The 22727-nt window shown below is 36.2% G+C and overlaps 2 protein-coding genes and 1 long non-coding RNA gene across 3 annotated transcripts in view; 1 reads left to right on the top strand and 2 right to left on the bottom strand.

Annotated features, from left to right (window-relative positions):
• The window catches only part of sh3yl1 (SH3 and SYLF domain containing 1), a 38197-nt gene extending 27031 nt beyond the window's left edge, over positions 1-11166 (bottom strand). Inside the window, exon 1 of the mRNA XM_073869686.1 lies at positions 11025-11166. Within this exon, the coding sequence (XP_073725787.1) occupies position 11025 (1 nt within the window). The 5' untranslated portion in view covers positions 11026-11166. The remainder of the gene's footprint in view (positions 1-11024) is intronic.
• Positions 10971-18724, top strand: LOC129417895 (uncharacterized). The gene is made up of 4 exons (XR_012370587.1): positions 10971-11110; positions 11340-11429; positions 18155-18403; positions 18569-18724. It is a non-coding gene; the product is annotated as an uncharacterized lncRNA (long non-coding RNA).
• On the bottom strand, positions 15827-18338 carry alkal2b (ALK and LTK ligand 2b). The gene is made up of 5 exons (XM_055172771.2): positions 18095-18338; positions 17939-17992; positions 17764-17844; positions 17411-17488; positions 15827-16527 (listed from the first exon to the last, which is right to left on the bottom strand). The coding sequence occupies exons 1-4, from the start codon at positions 18336-18338 to the stop codon at positions 17424-17426; spliced, it is 444 nt and encodes a 147-aa protein (XP_055028746.2). The 3' UTR covers positions 15827-16527; positions 17411-17423.
• Positions 18725-22727: the final 4003 nt, after the last annotated feature.

Below are 22727 nucleotides of genomic sequence, written 5' to 3'. Positions count from 1 at the left end.
GCATGACTACTTTATGCAGTTTAGTAATAATAATTTATGATATATATAACAATGTCACCTCTTTGTTGTTTCCCTCATGCCGTAAATTCTCCTTGCATTTGTCATACGACTCTTGATGTAACGCACTGCATAACCTCATATTCTGAGTGCAGATAACGTAAATAAAACTCTACGTAAGCGACTTATGTCAAATATTTTGCCAAATCGCTTCACAAAAGAATGTTGGCTGACTCATCGCATGAAGTCCAACCTGATCTCATGAGTCATGACGTGGTTTAAAAGTCTGTTAGTAAACACTGAACAACGTCTCTTTAAAAGATCAGGGGCCTATACCATGAAGCTGGTTTAGTTGGTTAGCCAGCTTTGTTTAGGATAAGTTTGTGCAAATCCTGGGTTTTGGGTACCATGAAAATAGCTTTTACCAACAAGGCCTGCACATTGGCTTGGTTTGTCAACCTGAAACTAATCCTGTAACCCTGAGTTTGTTTAACCATTTTCATGGTACGGGCCCCAGGCGTGTTAGGTAAAAACAAAAACACAAACAAGAGGTGTAGTGATCTCATCTGACAGACTGCATAATTTACAACTGGAAAAACACATGTTGACACGCTGAGCATATCCTACAAATCCCTATAAATCTAACACATTGACACTTGGTTTATCTATGTAGTGCAAAATTCAGTGGCACTTTTGTTAAAACATTTATAATGCATCATAAATGTTATTTTATATTACAGTAGTAATCTTTATTGTTATACTGAATAGGGATGCACGATATATCGGCCGACATATCGTTATCGGCCGATAACTGCTTATTTTTTATATTATCGGTTATCGGTCTGATAGCAAAATTAGGCCGATAAATGAAAGCCGATAAATTATGGATTATTTTGGTTTGTTGAACCACTTCACTTGCTCATTGCTGGCCATGTGGAGTTTTGATTGGTGCTTTCGAAGATGACACATGTTGCGGACTTAAGAAGAGTATGCTAGTTTAGCGCAAAGACAAGATGTCCGCGGTCTGGGAGTTTTTCATTGTGAAATTAATATGAATATTTATCTGCCTATATATATATATATATTGGTTATCGGCACCCAAACATAAAGAGTTATCGGTTATCGCCCAAAATTTCCATATCGGTGCATCCCTAATACTGAACATAAAAAACATGACAATGTGTCAATTAAAAGGCACAAAAAAAATTGACACTTTTTGTCTTTGAGACATGACTAAAGAAATGAATTATAGTTAGAATCATAGACCGTAAAAAAATATGGACGTAGTGTCCGTGACGTCACCCATTGGTTTGTGAAGATCGCTTTTGAAGCTTAAAGTAGGCGTTGCCTGCCGTCGCCATCTTGGCCGCGCGTCCCCGCGAATTACTCGCGGAAAACCGAAAATGGGTAAAGAGGCGGGACATGGGTGAAGCTGAGGTGAAACCACGCCCGCCTAGCGCGAGTCTAGTGACAGCAGTGGCTGTTCAACCGACACTCAAGCGGCCACGCCCTTAATTATGCAGAAGTTTAAGGCTTAATATAATCTAAACGGGTGAGTTACAAAAAAATTCACCCCCCTCACAGTTGTCATGAAGGGCAAAATTAGCTATATAGGCCAAAAACACTTTTTGTACCAGGCTGTAAACATATTATTTTCTACTGTAAAGTTGGCCATTTTTAACATGGGAGTCTATGGGAATTGACTCCCTTTTGAAGCCAGCCTCAAGCGGCCAGTCGATGAATTGCAGTTTAAGTCACTTCCGTGTTGGCTTCATTAGAGAGATCGGAAGGTTGCCCCTCGGTTAGAATGCTATCTTTTTAGATATCATGTTACCCTACACTGTCAGCTGAGCAATGTGTGCCATGGGTCTTTTACTGATTTATTCCTTTTTAGTACAAAAATCCCCTGTTTCTCTGCTATCTGCCTGCAGTGTTTGTGGTGAAATAAACAAATGCAGTAATAAAAACACATCACACTGAGTAATATGAATTTAAGCATTTACAAAAAGTCACAAAAAAGACGGTCACGACAACTAAACATTGTAATCTGAACTTTGCAACTGGATAAGCATTTTAAAGTTATCTTATATAAAGTAAAACCTATACATCTTATAAGAGGATCTGAAAAAAAGAAAAATAATGTGTATTTTATAATTAAAGTTCCACTGTGTAGATATTTAGTGGCATCTAAATATAATTTAATATATATATTACACAGGCAAGAATGCTGATATTCAGCACAACACCACTCTTGCTTCCGTGAATGTGAATATGAAATTCATAATAACCACTGGACACAAAAAGCTTCAAAACCCCAACAATACAGATGTGAGAGACAAAAATCCAGATGTACCTTGCTCTATGCAAAAATGAATAAAAAAATTCTAGGGCTGCACGATAAATCGCATGGATCTTCATGCACATCTCGTCAGTAAAGCCGGTTACTTGATTAGTAGTAAATCGCCATCACCTGCTTTCAGATGGAGCGGGATTTACTACACAGAACGGTAGTTTACTGAAAACTAGGCAATATCCCATTCATTTAGCACGTTGGATGCCGTCGCTCCCATTCGAAAAAAGAGAATCAAAGAAAAAACGCCAGCTCCATGGTATGACCATCATACTGTAGCCTAGGGGTGGGCGATATGACCAAAATCTTCTATCACGGTAGGATTCATTTTATATCATGATAGCGATATGTATCACGGTAGAGTTTTTATGTTTTAATAAGGTTTTTCTGTTATCAAAATCTTTAATACTACAGAAATGTTCATAATTCTCACAAAAACCTTATACAAGCATAAAAAGAAGATAAAAACAAACAAAACTCAAGCTCTCTGAAGATAAACAGTCAATAATAAAAGAATGATAATAAATAATTATGTATGTATGTATATATCTATTTTGTATTTAAGGTAAATAATTGATTTAGTCAAGAGCAGTAAGAGATTTTCTCTTAATGCTGTTTCATAAACATGAGTGACAGACGGGAGCAAAATTAGGTAACTTCCCCTTTAAGACCAAAGTCCGGACCCTACTGTATTACACATGCATTTTCTCTTTTAGCTGTTCACTTTCTCTTAAGCCCTAAATGGACTCGTGTTTATGAGGAAGCTTGCAAAGACGGGAATTTGAATGACGCATATATGTATTTAAGGCCAATAAAGCGACAAAAATGCTCACCAGCTTAATGAGCAGTGGATGCCCGACTTGCACGCTCCTCACAGATCTAAAGAGCAGCGGTTGCGCGACTTGCACGCACCTCACACACAGAAAGAGCGCACACATATAGATCTGTTGTTTGTGTTTCAATGCCTTAAAATAACTTGTTTTAAAACTGCAGTGCTTAGATACATGTACAAACGTTACGTTTCCGTGACCACACGCACAGGAGCGTGACTTGAGCGCGTAACCTCGATAGAGACGATAGTCCAAAATCTCTACCGGTTGACAAATTTCTACCGGTTAATTATGTCTACTGGTTTATCGCCCACCCCTACTGCAGCCCTTAAAAAAGTAGCTAGAAAAATGGAAAGAAACTAGTGAAGCACAAAGTTAGAGGTATGGCGTTCAGCATGGAAAGAGATAGGGATGCTCCGATCAATGCCAATCTCCACTAATAATACGTGGCCGATCACTATTCTGAATGGAACAGCCGATCTTATTACAGCTATTTCATATACTACGGCTTTTGATCAGTAAGTCCTTATCGATCTAAAATCACTGTTAGTTTGAGTAGTTTATAAAATGCATTTGAAAAAGCAACACTCGTTAAACATAATTATTAAAGATATTCTTTATTATCATGAAAATACCTGAAAAGGTTTGAAGAACAGCAATATAAATAGTCCTTCCGCCATTTCGTGGAGCTGCGTGTCATCACAGCTGCGCGTGTGTATTGTTCTTCGTCTACAGCGCATTTTGAGTTTCTGCACGAGAGCGCCCCCTGGCTTTTGGATGTAGTGGCATTTCACCGTAATTCATTGAGAAACATAGCAAGCATTATCGGCCGATCGATCGGAGCATCCCTAGAAGGAGAGTGTTCAACACTACAGACAGGCTATTAAAACCGCCAGATATACCTTTCTCAGTACGCTTATTAAAGAAAATCATAACAACCCTCGTTTCCTCTTTAGCACAGATGCGAAACTGACTAGAAACAAAGAACAAACAGAAACCAATAGTAAACTCCAACACAATAGTAACGACTTTATGAAGTTCTTTACTAACAAAATTATGTTTATTAGGGAAAACATAGAAACTACGCAAGCAGCCACCACTCTACCCAATAGTACATTTACCACTAGATTACCATACGAACATCTTGAGTCATTTAAACCTACTACAATAGAAGAGCTCTCTAAATTAGTAACGTCATCCAAATCATCGTCCTGTATATACAGACCCTAAATTGCTAAAAGAGGTAATTTCATGTAGTGTCAGACACGGTACTAAATATCTTTAACTCATCTCTAGAATTAGGATACGTTCCAACAGCTTTCAAACTAGCAGTTATTAGACCGCTCATTAAAAAACCAAAACTTGACCAGGGAGATCTTAATAACTGTAGACTAGGGGTGGAACGGTACACAGAAGTCCCGGTACGGTTCGTACCTCGGTTCAGGCGTCACGGTTCGATCCAATTTCGGTACAATGGAGGGAAAAGCAAAACAAAAATGCAGAAGGCAAATTTTTTGTACTTAAGATAATCTTAAAAACATAGGTGTCATTATCAGTGTTATTTTGAGATGTCATGAATATGAACTAAAATTCATTTAACATACTACTGTATCTCATATTACAAAAATGTATACCACTTTAAGTAATCTTGTACTCATCTTTCATACAAATGGGTTCAAATTAGGGATGTCAAATTATGCATTTTCCCATATTCGATGATCATTTAAATTAACGATCAATCAATCGAATAATCGTTAGCAGTAATAGTGCAATAAGCCATTACAGCAGTGGCATATAGCCAATGACATAAAAGTGTGCATAAAAACGCCAGCTTCCTCACGCAAATTAAAAGATTTTATTTTGTCTAAATAATATGCTAGTGGGATTGTAAAATGAGTCATTGTAGTTGGTGTTTTGATAAAAATCATAAATTTAATCTCGTAACGAAATATAATGACTAATAGACACAGTAAACTCCGCCTCATAACGGGCACTCCGCACAGTCGCATGCATCCCTGACAAAATAAAAGTTTCATTATCATCAAGTGTTATTTTTCTAGTTGTTCACCTCGCTTTTTGAGTCGTCGATACACCGCTTGTTGTAATTATATCCAAGAAGCACACGAAAGGGCACTTTTCCCGTCGTTACCTCAGCTTTAGACCTGCGGCGTACTTTCAGCAAAGATGCTTATGTTATGAAGACTTCAACCTTCCATTAGAAAACCCGCAACAGTGTTTAACGTGTAGCGCCTCAGCCAGTCATGATGATGATCAATGATATATGTTGCGGGAGTTCAGAGTGTAACGACAGTCAGTTACAGTTTATATTTAACAGTTTCTTGCCAGATTTTAGTTTTTCATTTTAATCTGTTTATTAAAAACGGCTTCTGGACGCCTTCCCGGTGTAAAGCAGCGTTAGCAGCGCTGCTATGCTAATCTTGCAGGCTTCCCTGAAGAGGGTCTTTGCTTTCAGTATCCTAACTGTGTTTAGATTTTCGGCATCGGACCCTCTCAGATCCTCTGCGGATGCAATTTTGTTACGTTAGCAGCCAGCCTCGTCTCGAATGAGGACAAAAAGCCCAAGTGTGTGTTTGGCATCGAGCATCATTGTGATCATGGCTAGTTTAACTTCTTCGCGCTTGGTTAGTTTTTTCACCAGATAGGTGTGTACGACTTCATGAGGCGCTGCAAGAAACAACAGTGGATGACATCAGAGTAACGCGAGAGCGATTTGAAATCAGCCTCCTCCGCAAGATTTCTCGCGATACTCTGTTGCTGATGGCACTGCGTAAAGTTGAGCACACTTAAAAAAGCAGCAGAGCAGAACTGCCCTGTGTATGCTTGCGCTTTGTCTATTTATTGTATATTGCAGGACAATTTATCTCCTACTTCTCAGCGTGAGAAATACAAAGTGTGGCATGTGAGCGTGTAAACTGACTGAAATGCGGGTGTCTAAAGGTGAATGCGTGAGACTTGAGAGCCCTGATTAGATGTATTTCCACTCACATACCCAACAACTGCTGAACAACACCGTTTTCGTCTTTTCCACCACTCTCTCGCCTGTACTACTGTAACTGACTGGGAAACCGAAGCTTTGCCAAACTTGCGCTCTTAAAGAAGCCGGGGGATCTCCTAACTCTGGTGGAACACCACCACTTGCCATACTCGCTGCCGCTGCTCACTCACTGACTGGACCAGCGTCGACCTGACAAAAAACTGCAGAGTGCCAGAATGTAGACAGGCTCTGATAGAGTGCATACATAGGCGGAGCTCGGCTGCATCGGCGCCAATCAGAGCTTCAGAGCTAAAGCGGGGCTACAGATTAGCTGTCCATAAAGAACCCGCGTATCTAACAGTAGTTCCGCATTACATAAATTATTTTGCACACAAGTTTTTTTTCATACCGTGTATTCTCCGTTTAAATTCATGCACCGAACCATGACCCCCGTACCGATTCGGTTCGAAAGGAATACATGTACCGTTCCACCCCTACTTTTGACCAATCTCAAATCTACTTTTTCTTTCTAAAATATTAGAAAAAGTAGTGGCAAGCCAGCTACGCACATTCAAAGCGAATAATAATACATCAGGATTCCAATCAGGATTCAGGCCCCACCAAAGCACAGAGACAACGCTGCTTAGAGTTACAAATGACCTCCTATTAACATCCGATCGTGGTGAAATCTCAATCCTTATATTACTAGACCTTAGTGCAGCCTTTGACACAATAGATCACAGAATCTTACTCAATAGACTAAAAAAATGTTGGCATCAGTGGTCAGGCGTTAGCCTGGTTTAGATCGTATCTAACCAATCGATATCACTTTGTTTATGTAAATGAGGAAGAGTCATTTCACTCCCCCATTAAATACGGCGTACCTCAGGGATCAGTTCTAGGCCCTATCCTATTCTCGTTATATATGTTACATCTAGGAGACATTATCAGGAAACATAAGTTTTCACTGCTATGCGGATGATACCCAGCTTTACATCTCGTCACATCTTAGCGAAACCCACCAGTTTGCTAAGCTAACAGACTGCATTAGTGATATTAGGTACTGGATGGCACATAACTTTCTTATGCTAAACTCCAATAAGACTGAGATACTTATTATTGAACCAAATCGCTCCAAACATAATATGTCAGATTACAAGTTGCCCATAGATGGCTGCACAGTGGTGCCATCTTCCACTGTTAAGAATTTAGGCGTAATGTTCGACAGCCATCTATCTTTCTATAGTAATATCTCCAACGTCTCCCGCACAGCATTCTTCCATCTTAGAAAATCTCAAAAATATGCCATATGCTGTCTGCATCAGATGCAGAAAAGCTTATCCATGCTTTTATGACCTCTAGAATACACTATTGTAACTTGTTACTCGGGGATGCCATGCAAATCAGGTAAACAAGCTACAGCTGGTTTAAAACGCCGCCGCAAGAGTGCTTACTCGATCTAAAAAGTATGACACATTCACATAAAATGCCCAGTAAATGTACTTTTCCCGCAGTAGTTATTTTGTCTAGAACAAAGCACTCACATACCTCTTATGGGTAATATACTATTGCCGCAATAGTTAGCCTGTCTGGAACAGAGCTGACTTAAACCACTATAATGTATGACACTTGCATTACATGGGAACGGCCCCTACGCTAATAGAACTCTGTTTTTGTCTCCCTGTCTCGTCCTCGACCCCGAGAACAATGAGACAAAAAGACCCAGTTTCTGTTGCTGTGAAGGTCATCGCAACACCGATCTACTGGCTGTCCTTCAACGTGATGCCCAGCCGATGCGCGACCAATGACCACCTGCTGAACCAGTTTAATCCGCTTACCCGCTTCCTATCCCTACCGTGTCTTTATATATAAATATATATTCATTTCTCCCAAGGGTTTTTGTCCTTCTAGGAGTTTTTCCCACCGGGTTTTCTCCTAGGGGGGTTTTCGTCCCCGGGAGAGTCAGCCAACTTTGGCTTAACTTAGCACTTTACTGTATACGTTACATTATTAATATGCTCGCTTGTACGGTTTAACCTTAGCCGCTATATTCTACTTCTTACATTATCTATTAATTTTCTGTGTTCTCCCCTACATCTACTCATGTAAAGCTGCTTTGCAACAATTAACAATTGTGAAAAGCGCTATATAAATAAAATTGAATTGAAGTGATTCATCCGTGATTATATTTAAAAATATTTAAAATATTGAATAATATATTAAACCCCTTCAGACCTGATTTTTCAGGTGTTTAATCAGTGTGCCTTATTTTGATTGGTTGATCAGCATTTTTAAAACATGTGTTGTCCATTCCAGTTGACGCAGGGGGTTAAAGGGGTGGTTCAATTGTATTTCATGCATTCTGACTTATTAACACAGTTATAGAGTTGTTTCCTCATGCTAAACGTAGGCAAAGTGTCAAAAAAGCCGTTTTACGTGTTACAGAGTATTTCTGTGCCGAATGCACTTCGCCAAGGTTCGTACAAGTTTCGTAAAGCTTTTTTCGATTACGGGTCCAGCTGACGTTTCAGGGGTTTCTATACGTATCACTTCTTTTTATAGGCACTTCCCCCAGAGAACTCCGCCCACCCGTCAATCAGCGGGAGACGGTAAAACTTGCAAACATCACATCACGCGACACAGCTTTGTTTAATTTCAAAACTCAACAATGGCACGAAAGAAGAAGTGTGTTTTTGGATGTAAGGAGAAGAAAGTCAGCATCAGAAAACAATGGATATAGTTTATTATACCGGGTAGCAGTGGAGTTTTGCGTGTGTGTTTGATGCGCTGCAATTTCCCAACCGGGTCATGAGTTGCATGCGGTAAGTAAGACTTCTGTCTTATGTTGGAAATAGGCGCGTGCATATTATATAAATGACACAAACATGTAGTGAATCATAAGTTAAACAGTGTTCTATAGTGTTGCATGACTCGTACTCGCTCCTCCCGCGGTAGTAACTCCTCCTCCTTCATTTTTTCGTACGCTGTCAGAAAGATTCTGTAAAGCTAATCTTTCTTTTATAAATCTAATTAAACTAAAGAATCTTCGGAGATATAAAGGATGTAATACTACTCTAAAGGTACTCCAGACTAACATCAGAAATGCAGAAACAGCTTGTGTTATGGGAGCTTTAAGATATAAATCACACAATATCACACCCCTTTAATCTGCAATAAAAAAAACATAAAACATCTATGCTGTTTCACTATTAAGTACATTAGTATACTTATATGACATATTCAGTTTATAGGATTGTAATTAACCTCTATACTTGTATAATTTAGAGTAATCTACTGCCAAATCTGACAAGAAAGCTTTTAGAGCTCAGTAGGGCTTATTACTGTCCCCAGGTAACAGTGGTTGAAAACCTGTGCTGTCATACAAAAGAGTTAGACTAATAAATGCAGCTGTCATATCAAGTGTAACAATGAGAATACAATTTTTGTGATTACTACTGTACAAATAATTACTGCTTACGCAGATCTACAGGATATATTAGCTTGCAATTAGTCAATAACTGATTAAGATTAGCAAAATAAAGCATAGAAAATGCAAATACTTGGGACAGCGCAATTATATCTTAATTTGTAGTTGAAGATAATGAAAAATTACTGATGCAGCATTGATACGGTGGGATAGCACAAACATCTGCTGTGATGAGAGCCAAATTAAGTTTTGACACAGGATTAATTTGAGCTGACATTTACAGTGGGCGACGTTTTAATAGTTTAGATAAACAACTTCGTCATGTTCAACAATTTATTCACAAAAACATCTTCATTTTTTAAATAAAAGGATAATAAGTGGATTCAAGTGGTCAAGAGATGCAAATGTTCCGATTTTGAAATGGATTTTTATATTTATGTGACCGTGTCCGTGAATTCCACTCTGAATTTTATAATCTCAGATTAGGGGCATCAGAGTTTGATTTTGGTCATTGATGATTTTACAATCTTTAACATGGACTCAGTATTAAAGATATCAAGGTAATATACTATAATAATATTATATAGGATGATTTTATGTAAAAAACAGTAAATCACACAAAAAATTACCTGTCTTCAGAGATTTATGAAATATGTTATAATTGACACAGATGCTATCAATCATTCCCTGTCTTGTTTTTCATGCAAGACACAAATCTAAAGGAATGTAAAGGAACACTCCATATCATGACAAGCTTTGAAAACAGTTTTCGCTTCAAGGTAAGGTGGAGATATTATATCTCCACCACAGCAGGCTAAATTAATTGCTTTTGTGCAGCAATGCCGAAGGCAGTCTATATTGTCACGTGTGTGACTGTAGTGTGGTAGAGAAAAATTGCACGTCATCACAAAGGTGGTATTTACACCTTTGTCACACGCCTTAATGCGAGTACAAAATCAAAAACAAACGCCCTTGCCAAGCACTTAAAGTGTCTGAACAGAACTTCCTGCAAAGCTAGTTTGAAGGAGATTGCATATTGGTTCATTCCAGATTAATTTACAGTGGTCTAAAATTGAATAGGTACCATATAAAAACGCCTAAATTAAAATATCCTTCATTAATTATAAGTGTTTCAGAAATCTTCGAGGCCAAAACAGAAAGCGACACTTATAAGACAGATGACATGTCTCGTGCTGTAACGAGAGCTACATTAAAATAAAACCAAATACATACTTGCTGTGCTAGTCTGAAAAAAAAAACAACAACAGAAAACGGACTTATAAATGACTTGAACTATATATATATATATATAAAACAACAACAACAGCACTACACGTTAAAATGTTTCCGCCCACTGGAGAATGAATCGATTAGTTTACGCGTCCGATTGACAATTTAAGGGAGAAAGGCGACTCATCTACTTACTTTTGGGCAGAAGTGCTCTTTATTCGCCACAGTCGGAGACTTCTCGAAGTTTCAAGTCGACTTTTAGGGACTCTCACCTAGCGCAGGTAAGTGAAGTTAAAAGTGAACACTTCCGATACACCTGCCAAACCTGTTTACTCGACACTTAAAGGACCCGTGGGGTAATACAAAAAACCGAATCGAAATATTAAACTATTACTAGTTACGTCTCGGTAATTTAAGTAGTCCCGTGAACAAAGCAACACCTTACAAATGTGCGCGCTTATTTAAAGCTATACACATTTCAAACTTTATTGTGCCCATTTTTTTATTCAGGCAACAACGGGACACAGCAGGAGAATGTGAAGGACCCCTAGCGCGCACTCGCACTCACATTTTCATGGCAGAGCGAGTAGCACCAAACAGGCAGGTTTGCTTTGTAAAACTATCATTTTATAAGCAACATGTTTATATAATTTCATAATTTATTTATTTATAGAGATGTATACAAATAATTTTATATTTGGGGACATTTGAATCCATTTATAATTTTAAAGAAAAAAAATACTTTTTAATGAAAGCGTTACCTGTGAATAAGATAATTAATATGGTTATGGAATAGTAAATATAATATGAAATAGTATTAAAGGTTTTATGTCACATTTGCCACAAATTTAGGTTTTTACCCCACTTTTGCACTTACACAGACCTTTAAACTTTCCCTTTATAATATTTTAACAATGTATTAAATAAAAAAAAAATAAGTAACTAGTTTTCAGAATTCGAGAGACAGTAAACAGTAAAGTGTCTTCTTCATTTTGTCTATTTACCTTACTCTGATTTTTGAGGAGTGATGGGAGAGATAAAAATCACAACAAATATATAGTGTACCGTGGGAGGGACACTGCATTATTTGCCAGAAAAACAAAAAGCTAAACACATGTTACATATCTTTGGAAAGCTGAAATTCTTTAATCAACAAAGCAGGTACAATTTGTGTCCTTTATAAATTTTTAAGCCATTTTCAGAAATTTTAAGGGGTTAAAAAATCCAGACACAAAGAAGGCTTTTAGAAACTAAACTCACCTTACATCATTATTGTAATCTATTAACAGGGCCTGTTTTCTTTTGGCACATTCCTTTTCATTATGTGCCAAGGCAGGGAATTGCTTAGAAGTTCTTGTTGTTTTAAAGAACTTACTGTACCATGAAAATCTCAACTTTACCTAGCAGGCTGTTTCTTCTTGTTTGTTTTTTACTGTGTATTTTTACACATTGTATTTGTCACAATAGAGATTTTGACATGTTTATGAATGTATATCCCCTTAAAGAGCTCCCTTCTGTTCTTAATGATTCATTTGTTGCCTCTATTAAATCTGTTTAGTTTTGCTTTATTGGGCTAACAGTATAGATCATCTTGCTTTGCAGGAGGGTAAAAACAACATGGGTATGCATAACAGCATTTAAATGTACTGTAAACCTGTCAGTTTACTGTAAACCTTACTGTAATCCCAATTGATCGCATGCATTTGCGAGCAACAGAGCACAAGAGCTCCAGTATATAAATATTTGCTCTTTGTTCAGCATAAATGTATAGTTTCAAATATGGCCTTGTATTTTGTTAAAAATAATATATTTATGAAATTGTCATGCTTCTGATGGGCCATTGGCCAAGCTGGCTTGTCATGTGCAGTCTGACAGTCAATGATCAACATATGTATAGATGCAGACTGCCAGACAGACATGATGGTTTACTACCAAACAAGATATTTGTACAGTTCTGAGAAAAAACTTTGACAACACAAAACTATGACTTTTTGGCAAAATATAAGTCTCTTTGCCCCGGCATGGTATAGAAATGATAGACGTGCTTGCCACTGCTCCCATCTGGGCTTATTACAACCGCCCCCTTGGTTGTCAGTCATCCACACCCAGCAATGTAAGAAATGCAACGTTTGTCTTATACGCTCTGCCTTAGACAGTATTCTGGCATCTAAAACAAACACCTGACTCAAACATAAACAGATTCATGTATTAGAACTAGACTGAACACCAAAACAGCAAAACTTATTAAACATACTGCCAAATAGTCATGGGTTCTTTAGTCAGCACAGCTTTACAAGATTCTCTGACATTTTTTTAGAAGAAAAAAAAAATTAGCACAGTTGAGGCAGATTGCATATAAAGATCAAATAATCAAAAATCACATTGTTTTGTAATTATTTAAAGGGATAGTTTACCCCAAAATGAAAATTTTGTCAGCATTTTCTCATCCTCAAACTGTTCTAAATCTGTATGAATACAGTACTGTAGTAGTGTCAACTGTGTGCTTACCATAATTTATTAAAATATATTCTTTATCATTTACATTCAAGGGAATGTTGTGTGTAGATTTGTCATGTTCAAAACACGTTTTACCAAAAAATTGGAAATATAAATATGGAATTATTGACACTATAAAATCGGTGATGTCTTGTCCCTTGTATATTTTATACATTTTCAACCTCTATTTTATAGACCTACTTTAAGCATTCATTGGCTAATGCAATGTTACTTTGAACATTCTCTGATCATGTGCTCGGCAAAGGTCTAGTCCAGTAATCAGCTTATGGAGTTCTTTGAATGCTTCATGTCACTTTTTCGTGAGCTTTTCCAGGTTGCCAACCAGAGTGGGAAAGGGCATTTAGCCTGGAATTGCCTTTTGTGGAAGAGCTATCTTTACAACTTAAAATTAGGTCTCTCAGTAACATTTTTGACTTCTGTAAGAGGTTTCTTTTCATTCGTGTTATGTAATTGTTGTGGATTCAACATTTTTTATGACAATGGGCTTTTAAATGACAATTTTTTAATCAAAATCCCTTATGGGAAAATTAATATAAAACTTTAGTGCAAAAATGTATTCAATAAACAAATGTTTATTATAAAATTGTCAAATTAGCAGGGGAATATGGTGTCAAAATATGAAAAAATATATTTTGTATACAACATAGTCATAAAGAATGCTGTGCTGTTAATAGGTTGCTATTGTCACAATCATTACATGTGGTTAAGCCTGACATGGAGTTAAGTCACCAGATTTAGAACGGTTCATTACCATTCATCAGATCAGATTTGGCCATTTTTTTCTGTTTTGTTTTAAACCGCTACTTCATGTCCACGTGTGTCCCATTATGTGATGTACGTTGTGATCTACATTACATGACAAAATAAATAAAAAAACAGTGACCTCTATGGATGTAAAAGTTTTACAAATTGGCCTATTATTATATATCTTTATGGCCAGTTGTCAGTCATTATAATTATAGCATTTGCTCTACACTTTTACTCTGACTTGGCTTCTACCCAAAATAATAGTCAGACCAGCTAAACCACAGTGTTGGCACCAGGTACCTAGTGGGAGTTCCCTCACTAGCATTACTTTAGTATATATATATATATATATATATATATATATATATATAGTTATACACAACATGTCTGTATTTGAAACAGTGGTAGTAAGTTTGAAAATGGCGACAGAAATGGGGAAAAAAGGTTTAAGTAGTAAACCAGGCTGCTATACAGTTACTAGGACTTTTTAAGAATTCTCAGCTGTATAAATATCCTAATATCAAGGAAGAACATTTTTTTACATTTCTATCATTTCAGTGAATTCAAAGATGAAGCGTTTGAGGATTTTCCTCTTGGTTAGCTGATCTTTGCTCCCATGCCCTGATTTAACACATTATCTGCTTGTATGGTTCAACTCTCTGAGATAATCTTTCCCTGTATATCCATTTTTTGATTCATTGTTTAATTTATTGTCATCCATAAGTAAAGTTGTGCTGTAGGATTTTTTTTGTGTTCAAATGATCTGCTTGTGATTGTTTGTTTATCTGTCTTAAAGTTAAGCACAAGTGCTGGTGTGAGCTTTGGAAGTTAAGATTGTAATGTTTGCTGATTTAGTTTAGTTAAACAAAAAGCACCTTTTCATCCCCATGTACACTAGTCAACATTTGAAGTAGATCAAAACCTTTCCTAAAAGTTGTCTAAAAACCAATATCAAATACCATTCTTGACTTAGGAGAACTTTGATAAACTTTTTTGATCCACTTCAAATGTTGACTAGTATATTTTGTTTATACTAAGCAGAATGGTAGTGTAAACATTTTTTGAATGGTAAAAGTCGAGAGAAGTATATTGTTTTCCCACATCCTTTATGTCTCATTCCTTTTAAATATGGATTTAACCCTTTAACTGGCGCAGCCCTTTTTGAGTGGGGGGTTGGTGAAAAGGTGATATACACCTTTAAATTAGTATAACTCTGGCCTTTTTTTGGTCTAGAAGCCTAATTTTGGTTTTAATTTTGGTAATTTTTTGTTTTAAAGAAGACACTTCAACGTTTTTTAGGGAAGTGTCTGGAGGTGAAAATATTCATTTTTTTAAAGCAGTTTAAATTTTTTTGTAATAAATAAAAATGCAATATAGTATTATTTTTAATACATAAAATTGTCAAAAAACTGAGGTTTGTGCTGGTTTGCTGTGAGGTTTGCTGCATACTTGTGTCACAAATGAATAAATTACAGTTACTGCATTATTATTACTGCTAAAAGGTTTTGAAATATGAAAACTACATTCTTAGACCTTTCCAACAATGTATAGTTTGTCGTGATAGATTAACATTTACATAGAAAATATTGAAATAAATGTAGGTGTCCCGCTCACGGGACAGCGCCAATTAACGGGTTAAAGCCAAAATGCAGATTGAAACTATTATAAGCAGCAATAACATTTATTTAAAATAAATAACTTTATCAGCAATCTTTATCTCAAATATCAACACCTTTAAACATTATATAACAATGTTTATTTTAACATAATGTCTTTTTATATATATTTCTATATGTATATTTACAATATTTACACATTGAACTAACTAAGATGTTTATACATTTGACAACAGCAATAGTCAATAGCTTAAATGTATAAATAATATAGGACTTTAAATATTTGTAAAATGTAATACATTTCGCTCACATGAATAAACTGCAACCAGTACTATTCATCACTGTAAGCACGTCTTGTAAAGACAAAAAAGGCAAGGAAATATCATGCAATTCGTAATTCAATCAAAGGATTTAGCTTCTGGTTATGTGGAATGTGACTGAGTTTGAGGAATATTGGACCAAAGGCTTCATGTAGCCGGAAAACACCTACAAAACATATTCTTTAACCAAAACACAACCTGTGAAGGCAACTTATAATGTAGCTTGAATGTGACACCCATTGTTTGTCGGCAGTACATTTTTTATTTAAACGTATTTAGTAAAACATTGATTTCTTCATTTTCACCATATGACAATTATCAGTAAACTCTGTTCCAACATCAGTTTTGTCAGCAGACAAGCTGTGCGAGAAGTTAAAAGTCAAAAGAAGCAATTTCATTGCAAAAATAGCTTTGTTCAAGTGATAAATATAATTGTTCATGTCATTCCCTGTTTTTCTCCAAGGCACTTTCTTGGTCTTTCTTTCGCTCTGATGCATTCTGCAAAAGAAAACAAAAATTAGCATCTGGCAACTCTGTGCTTGACCCCCTCCCACACAAAAAAACCCCTGTCAAGTGCTGTTGTCGATATCTGGCATTTGTAGTAATTATTATTATTATTGGTGCCCTTAAATATTTATTTGATTTATGAAGAAATTTTAGTGCACAAAGAATTATAGCTATAATTCCTTTTTTATGAGTATAAATCATTCAATAAACCTGATGGTTACTTTTCAAGTCGTTTATTTACAAAACGATCACAGACGATATAAGGACTTCAAGGTTTAATGTTACAATAAAAACTAAAGCAGTGTTATTATAAAAAAAGGCTATTATCCATGAGTGTGGCTCTTGACCTTTAATGGTTAACATGCCATTTACAGTCTATTGAGAACGTAATCCTTGATTATATTCATGTACTTTCTTTGACAGAGGTACTGGTGCCACAGTTTATTCGAGCTTGACATGTTTTATTCAGTTTTTTGTGTTTGGTTAAAGGAGGAGTTTAAGTACCAAATTAAGGGAAACCAGTGGAATCTCCAACACATGAGAAAACCCTGAGAAATCTGCTTTCACGAGAAAACCCTGTCAGTCAAAACCGATGCCAGACAACTAATCTGGGTGCTCACGTAATATTAGAAAGGTCATAAAACAGTTAGGTGTAATATTTCTCTTGTCTGTATGCTTAAGTATGCTTTTGTAGATTATATGTGCATGCAACAAGAGACGTCTACTGCTTCAAGTTCATTTTTTTAGAAGCTAGTTGTGACGATTGCATAGTTGACAATAAAGGCAAGACATCTGATAACTTTCTGTCTGTTCTGAGCAAATATTTTAGCACTGACAGAGGTGTACAAGTTTATGTGTTGTGTTAACTAGTCACCTGTGATGTATGTCTATCCCTCTGAGCACCGCTGGCTGCCTGCTAATCTTGTGAGAAGCCGGGCACATCTTTTATAATCTTGAAAATAAAAAAACAGAATTAAGAAAAACAAAAGTAACGTAATCGTAAATAAAACAGTGTCATATGTAATATTTGGATGTAAAGAGTATTATTTATATAGTATGTATTATAGGCAATATGCATAACTTTACCCAGCCTATACTGTATAATGCATTTAAAACGTGTACATAGCAATAGTTACAAATGTTACGTTTTAAAAAATAAAAGAAGCTTAGATTCCCAATGCATATTTTAAAGTAGTGTGTCATGGTATGCAGTGAGATGGCACTTACAGGCAGGTATTGTGCAGTCCCTGGTATGATGATATAGTTTATAAAAGTGTTTACTGCACTTGGGGCTAAAATAAAGTGGCCCTGTAAACGTACAGAAAGATCCATTTCAAAATGCCACTTTTTATAAACATGACAATGTCTTAGTTCATACATAGAGATAATAACACAGGCTCACCTGTTAAATGTTTTATAAATTTCTCCTTCTGTTGAAGATCTCTGGGAAAGACCTCTGGTAAGAGGAGGAGAAAATTTAACAGGTTGTGCATTAATACAATTTTACAGTGGGTTAAGATCAAGATCCAAACTCAAAAACGTATCTGTCAATGCTTACCCAGAATTTTTTCATCTCCATCTGTCTTAGTAACTTTATTAACGTCCTTTGTTTCCACAGAATGCTCGTTGATTTTGGGAGGATGATGTGTATTCCCATCACTACGACGCTCTTGTGTTAGTCTTGCTCTATCCATAAGAAGCTCCAACAGACTTGAGTCGTCTCTGTCTCTCCGTTTGCAGTAACCGGCGGTGAGGATCAGCAGTAAGAGCCCGATGAAGACAAGCGTGCGCAGTGCGCTCATGCTGAAAGGTGGGCACAGAGAACCCCCCTGCCTGTGTCCAGTCTTTGAGCCCTGCAAACACATCAGTGCGTAAATTCCCTGACTTTTATATCTTAACTAGATTTTGGCTAAATAAAAGCTTGAGGGGGAAATGGCATTTACTGTATATTACACTTGCAGTACAGTACATTTATAACATGTAAATGTAGCTTCAGGCACGATCTGATGTCTTTGATATGCTTTTACAATAGGTGTATGACCACACATCAAAACGCAACATCACAGCATCAAGGCTCCATACGAGAATCTTACTTTACAGTGCTTTTACGCATGGAGCGTCTTGCGTAAAAGCGCGTTGGAAGTAATTGTTCGTCTGGGGAAAGTAATAAATTACCTGTTTTCAGCAATTGCAGATGTGTATACTTCTTTGAAGAGCTTCCTGATTATGTATCGATTATCAATAAGATGCACACCTAATAGACTCCACTGGCGTTGCCTTTCCGAAGCTACTTTCCAAGGCACCAGTGCAACATGACATGAAGACAGGGAGTCTCTTTTATATATTTAAAAGACAGCCGTGGTCATCTGTTGACTGTCTTGCCTCGAAGTGGGTGGAAAGTGATGAAAGTCCGCAGTTCTCTAAGGTTTTATTCTCCCGTCCGGTGGTGAAGTTCGCCTCAGCTCATCCGGCATGGGTCCCGTCACTTTTTATTGTCGGTTGCAGACGTAAGAAGGTGTCCCATGTGGATTACCCCGGCATGTCTTTAATTAGAAACGCGTTAAGAACACTCCTTGAAAAATGCATTTTATCTTTTTTGTTGTTGTTGGATCACCGTCTCATAAGGCGCACACGCGATTGACCACGTTTTTCCGGAGGACCAATTTGGCACAAACGCGCACAGATTCTTACCAGAAACTTTTTCTTTGTCCTTTAGTATCTTCTTGTGAAGTTAGATTACCTGTGCGCGGTGCATATCTGGTTGTTTATATCCTAAAATCTCCCGCAGATGATGATGAAGTCAATTCATGCCCATTTTATCAGGGCAGGTAGGCTAAATATAATTAGAAATTGCGGTAGGTATGCGCATGTGTCTGTGGAGAGCTGGAGTCACCTCAGCGTCAATGAGAAGACTGAGCAGAGATTAGGCCTTCTCCAATATTGGTTTCGTTCTCAATCTCGACTTTACACCACTCCCTTTAAGTATATAAAAAAAATAAGTCATATTTCATTCTCCTCCTCTTTGGTTTTCATGAGTGAAAAACTGTTCAAATAAGGGCGCATACAGCATTCCATGCGCGGCCTTGTCCATATCTGATGATAATCAGGATTATTTACCCTGGGAACTATTATTAATCATATTGCGCGGACTTATCTGGGATAACCTGATGCCACACTCAGAACAGCTCAACAGTGCCACACAGTGAATTGTAGTCTGAATGGTAAATATGATGATGAAATTATCAAAATGTCACTATCCAGTCTGTTATGCAATTCTGAAAGATGCTTAACTTAATTGTAAAAACAGATTATATATAACAAACCACCCTGTCTGAAGCTATGCATCACATTAAGTATGGCCAAAGCAGAATTGTGCATTTTACAGTTCAACTGTAAACATTATTAACTCATTCTTATACCCTCCCAACACTGAAAAAATATTCATTTAATTTACTTAATTTTTTTTAAGGTAAGTGGTTGCAATCAACTTGTTTAAGCTACATTTAAACAAAAGTTTTTTATTTTTTTCTATTTTTTTTTTGTTTAAATGTAGTTTAAATAAATTGATTGCAACCACTTACCCTATAAAATTTGAGTAAATTGAATTAATAATTTATAGTATATGGCTTTTCTTTGTTTGTTTACTTTTCTTTGTTGAACACAAATAATTTAATATGAAAATGCTATTTTCTTATAATGGAACCAACATGGCACAGCTCCAAAAGCACATAGGCCTACATCCGTCATTAATAAATGTCTTCAGGAGCAAAACAATTCATATTCTGAGCTTATTAAGTGATTGTTGTCATATGCGTGGTTCATCATAAAACAACCAATTAGATTTGATGTTATTTAGGTGCATTTGAATTAATATTGTATGTTTGCTATGGATGTGCAAGATATCTAACATTAAATAAATTCAGAATGTTAATTGTTTTCTCTCAAAAACATATTGTTTTGCATCAGAAGACATATTAGCCCATTGGAGTCATTTGGATTACTTTTATGATGGATGTACAGTATATGCTTTTGGGAGCTTTTGTTGTCTTCCATATAAGATGACATATAATTTTAAAATAAAATTACAGCATTTTAATATAAAATTATTTGTCTTTAACTTGAACGGAAGTCATATATCTGAGATGTCATGAGGGTAAATTATGAGATTGTATAATTTTTTTATTTGGGTGAACTAGGCATATGTCTATCAACTGCACTTTTTGGTTATTTACCCGACCTTCCTTATTTTTTACCTTGACTAGTAAATAACCCATTCATGTGAATGAAATCTTCCTGCCTCCCTTATTTATCACAGGTGTTTAAAGGGGATAGTGGTTTAAAGAACAAAGATACCCTTAGTTATTTAAACAATTTAATAAATCTGAGATAAGCGGGTGCAACTAAGATAACAACATAAATAGTGGCAAGTAGGTAGTCACCCGTGGTTCCTACTAGATAGTGTGTGAAATATTCACTCTTAAAAATTTCTGTAGAAATTACAGTATTACTGCCGGCTGTTTGCCAGTAACATACTGTAGATTTAAATGTTATTTACTGGCTACATGTTTAGAGTTAAAGGAACATTAAACATTCAAGTCTTAAAGGAATATTCAATTTTCTTAAAAGAAGAAGTCCAGAAGAAATTGTGTTTTATGAGGAAAACATTGCAGGATTTTTCTCATTTTAATGGACTTTAATGGACACCAACACTTAACACTTAACTCAACACATAACAGTTTTTTCAACGAAGTTTCAAAGGACTCTAAACGATCCCAAACGAGGCATAAGGGTCTTATCTAGCGAAACGATTGTCATTTTTGACAATAAAAATAACAAATATACACTTTTAAAACACAATTTCTCGTCTAGATCCGATCCTGGAAGCGTCAGCGTGACCTCACGCAATACGTCATGACGTCAAGAGGTCACAGAGGACGAACGCGAAACCCCGCCTCAGTGCTTACAAGCGTGTTGAAAGAGGACCGTTCCGACTAATTAATGTCTTTGTGTCAGTTTATTGTTTACAATGGTCCGCAAATGTGCGTTTTATATATGTAACACGTGACCTCCCTACGTCACCACGCATTTACGTTAGGTCGCGCTGGACCGGACCTAGACGAAAAGTTGTGGTCCAAAAGTGCATACTTTCCATTTTTCTCGTCAAAAATGACAATTGTTTAGCTAGATAAGACCCTTATGCCTCGTTTGGGATCGTTTATAGTCCTTTGAAACTCCGTTGAAAAAAACTGTTACATGTAGAGTTAAGTGTTAAGTGTTGGTGTCCATTAAAGTCCATTAAAATGAGAAAAGTCCTTGAATGTTTTCCTCATAAAACATAATTTCTTCTCGACTGAACAAAGAAAGACATCAACATTTTGGATGACATGGTGGTGAGTAAATTATCTGGATTTTTCTTTTAAGAAAATGGACTATTCCTTTAAGGCTTTAATGTTGATTTACATTTGAACATACTGTACTGCTATAAGTAAATAACATACATTTAATCATCTACAGTAAGTTACTGGCAAACAGCTGCAAAAAATTTTACTGTAAAAAGTGTTTTGTGTTGTTAACTGATAAAGTTTACAGATATTTAACTCTTATGATGTCTGTGTCCTAACACCACAAAGACCCTGAAATCACACTTTAGTTAAAATCTCTTCTCCAAAAAATATAATTTTATAATTTTGTTAGTTTTTACTACCACTTTCTAGATGTTTGAAATGTCATTTTTTAAAGGCATGTTTAAAAACTATTGAATAATTTATTGAACTATTGAAGTTAATTTAATACATAGTGTCCTTTCATAACAGCATGGTCCAATAGCAGATAAGGTATCCCAAAATTAAATGGCATATTGTAAGCTATTGAATGAGTTATCAGTAAAATAAACACTAAAGCAATTAAAAACACAAAATCATTAATGAAACATCACAAGAACATGACCTGACAGCTATGCCAAATCCTTCAAAAGTAGTTTGGCTTGCATTTTTGCATATCGCCCCCTATAACTATTTTTTCCACAACCAACCCCATCTTGGATTTTTTATTTTAAAAAAATTAAATAGCTTATTGTTAAAAGGAATAGTTCAGACTTATGGCTAGCAATGTAATTAGATTACTGTACTTGGCGGAAGAATTCTTATTGCCCCAGTAATTATTGTTGATCATTTTCATTTTGTCTTATTTGG

This window comes from Misgurnus anguillicaudatus, chromosome 7, assembly GCF_027580225.2.
Source record: "Misgurnus anguillicaudatus chromosome 7, ASM2758022v2, whole genome shotgun sequence".
Taxonomy (NCBI): Eukaryota; Metazoa; Chordata; class Actinopteri; order Cypriniformes; family Cobitidae; genus Misgurnus; species Misgurnus anguillicaudatus.
Note: the sequence above shows the minus strand (reverse complement) of the source record. Positions and strands in the feature narration are given on the sequence as shown.

Bases quoted from the DNA above. Each gene is read 5' to 3' on its own strand.
- alkal2b (XM_055172771.2), bottom strand. From the start codon at position 18,338: ATGAGCGCACTGCGCACGCTTGTCTTCATCGGGCTCTTACTGCTGATC. The intron at 17,845-17,938 runs GTGAGCCTGTGT...GTACGTTTACAG, and splicing joins ATTTATAAAACATTTAACAG to GGCCACTTTATTTTAGCCCC. The intron at 17,489-17,763 runs GTAAGTGCCATC...TTTATTTTCAAG, and splicing joins GGACTGCACAATACCTGCCT to ATTATAAAAGATGTGCCCGG.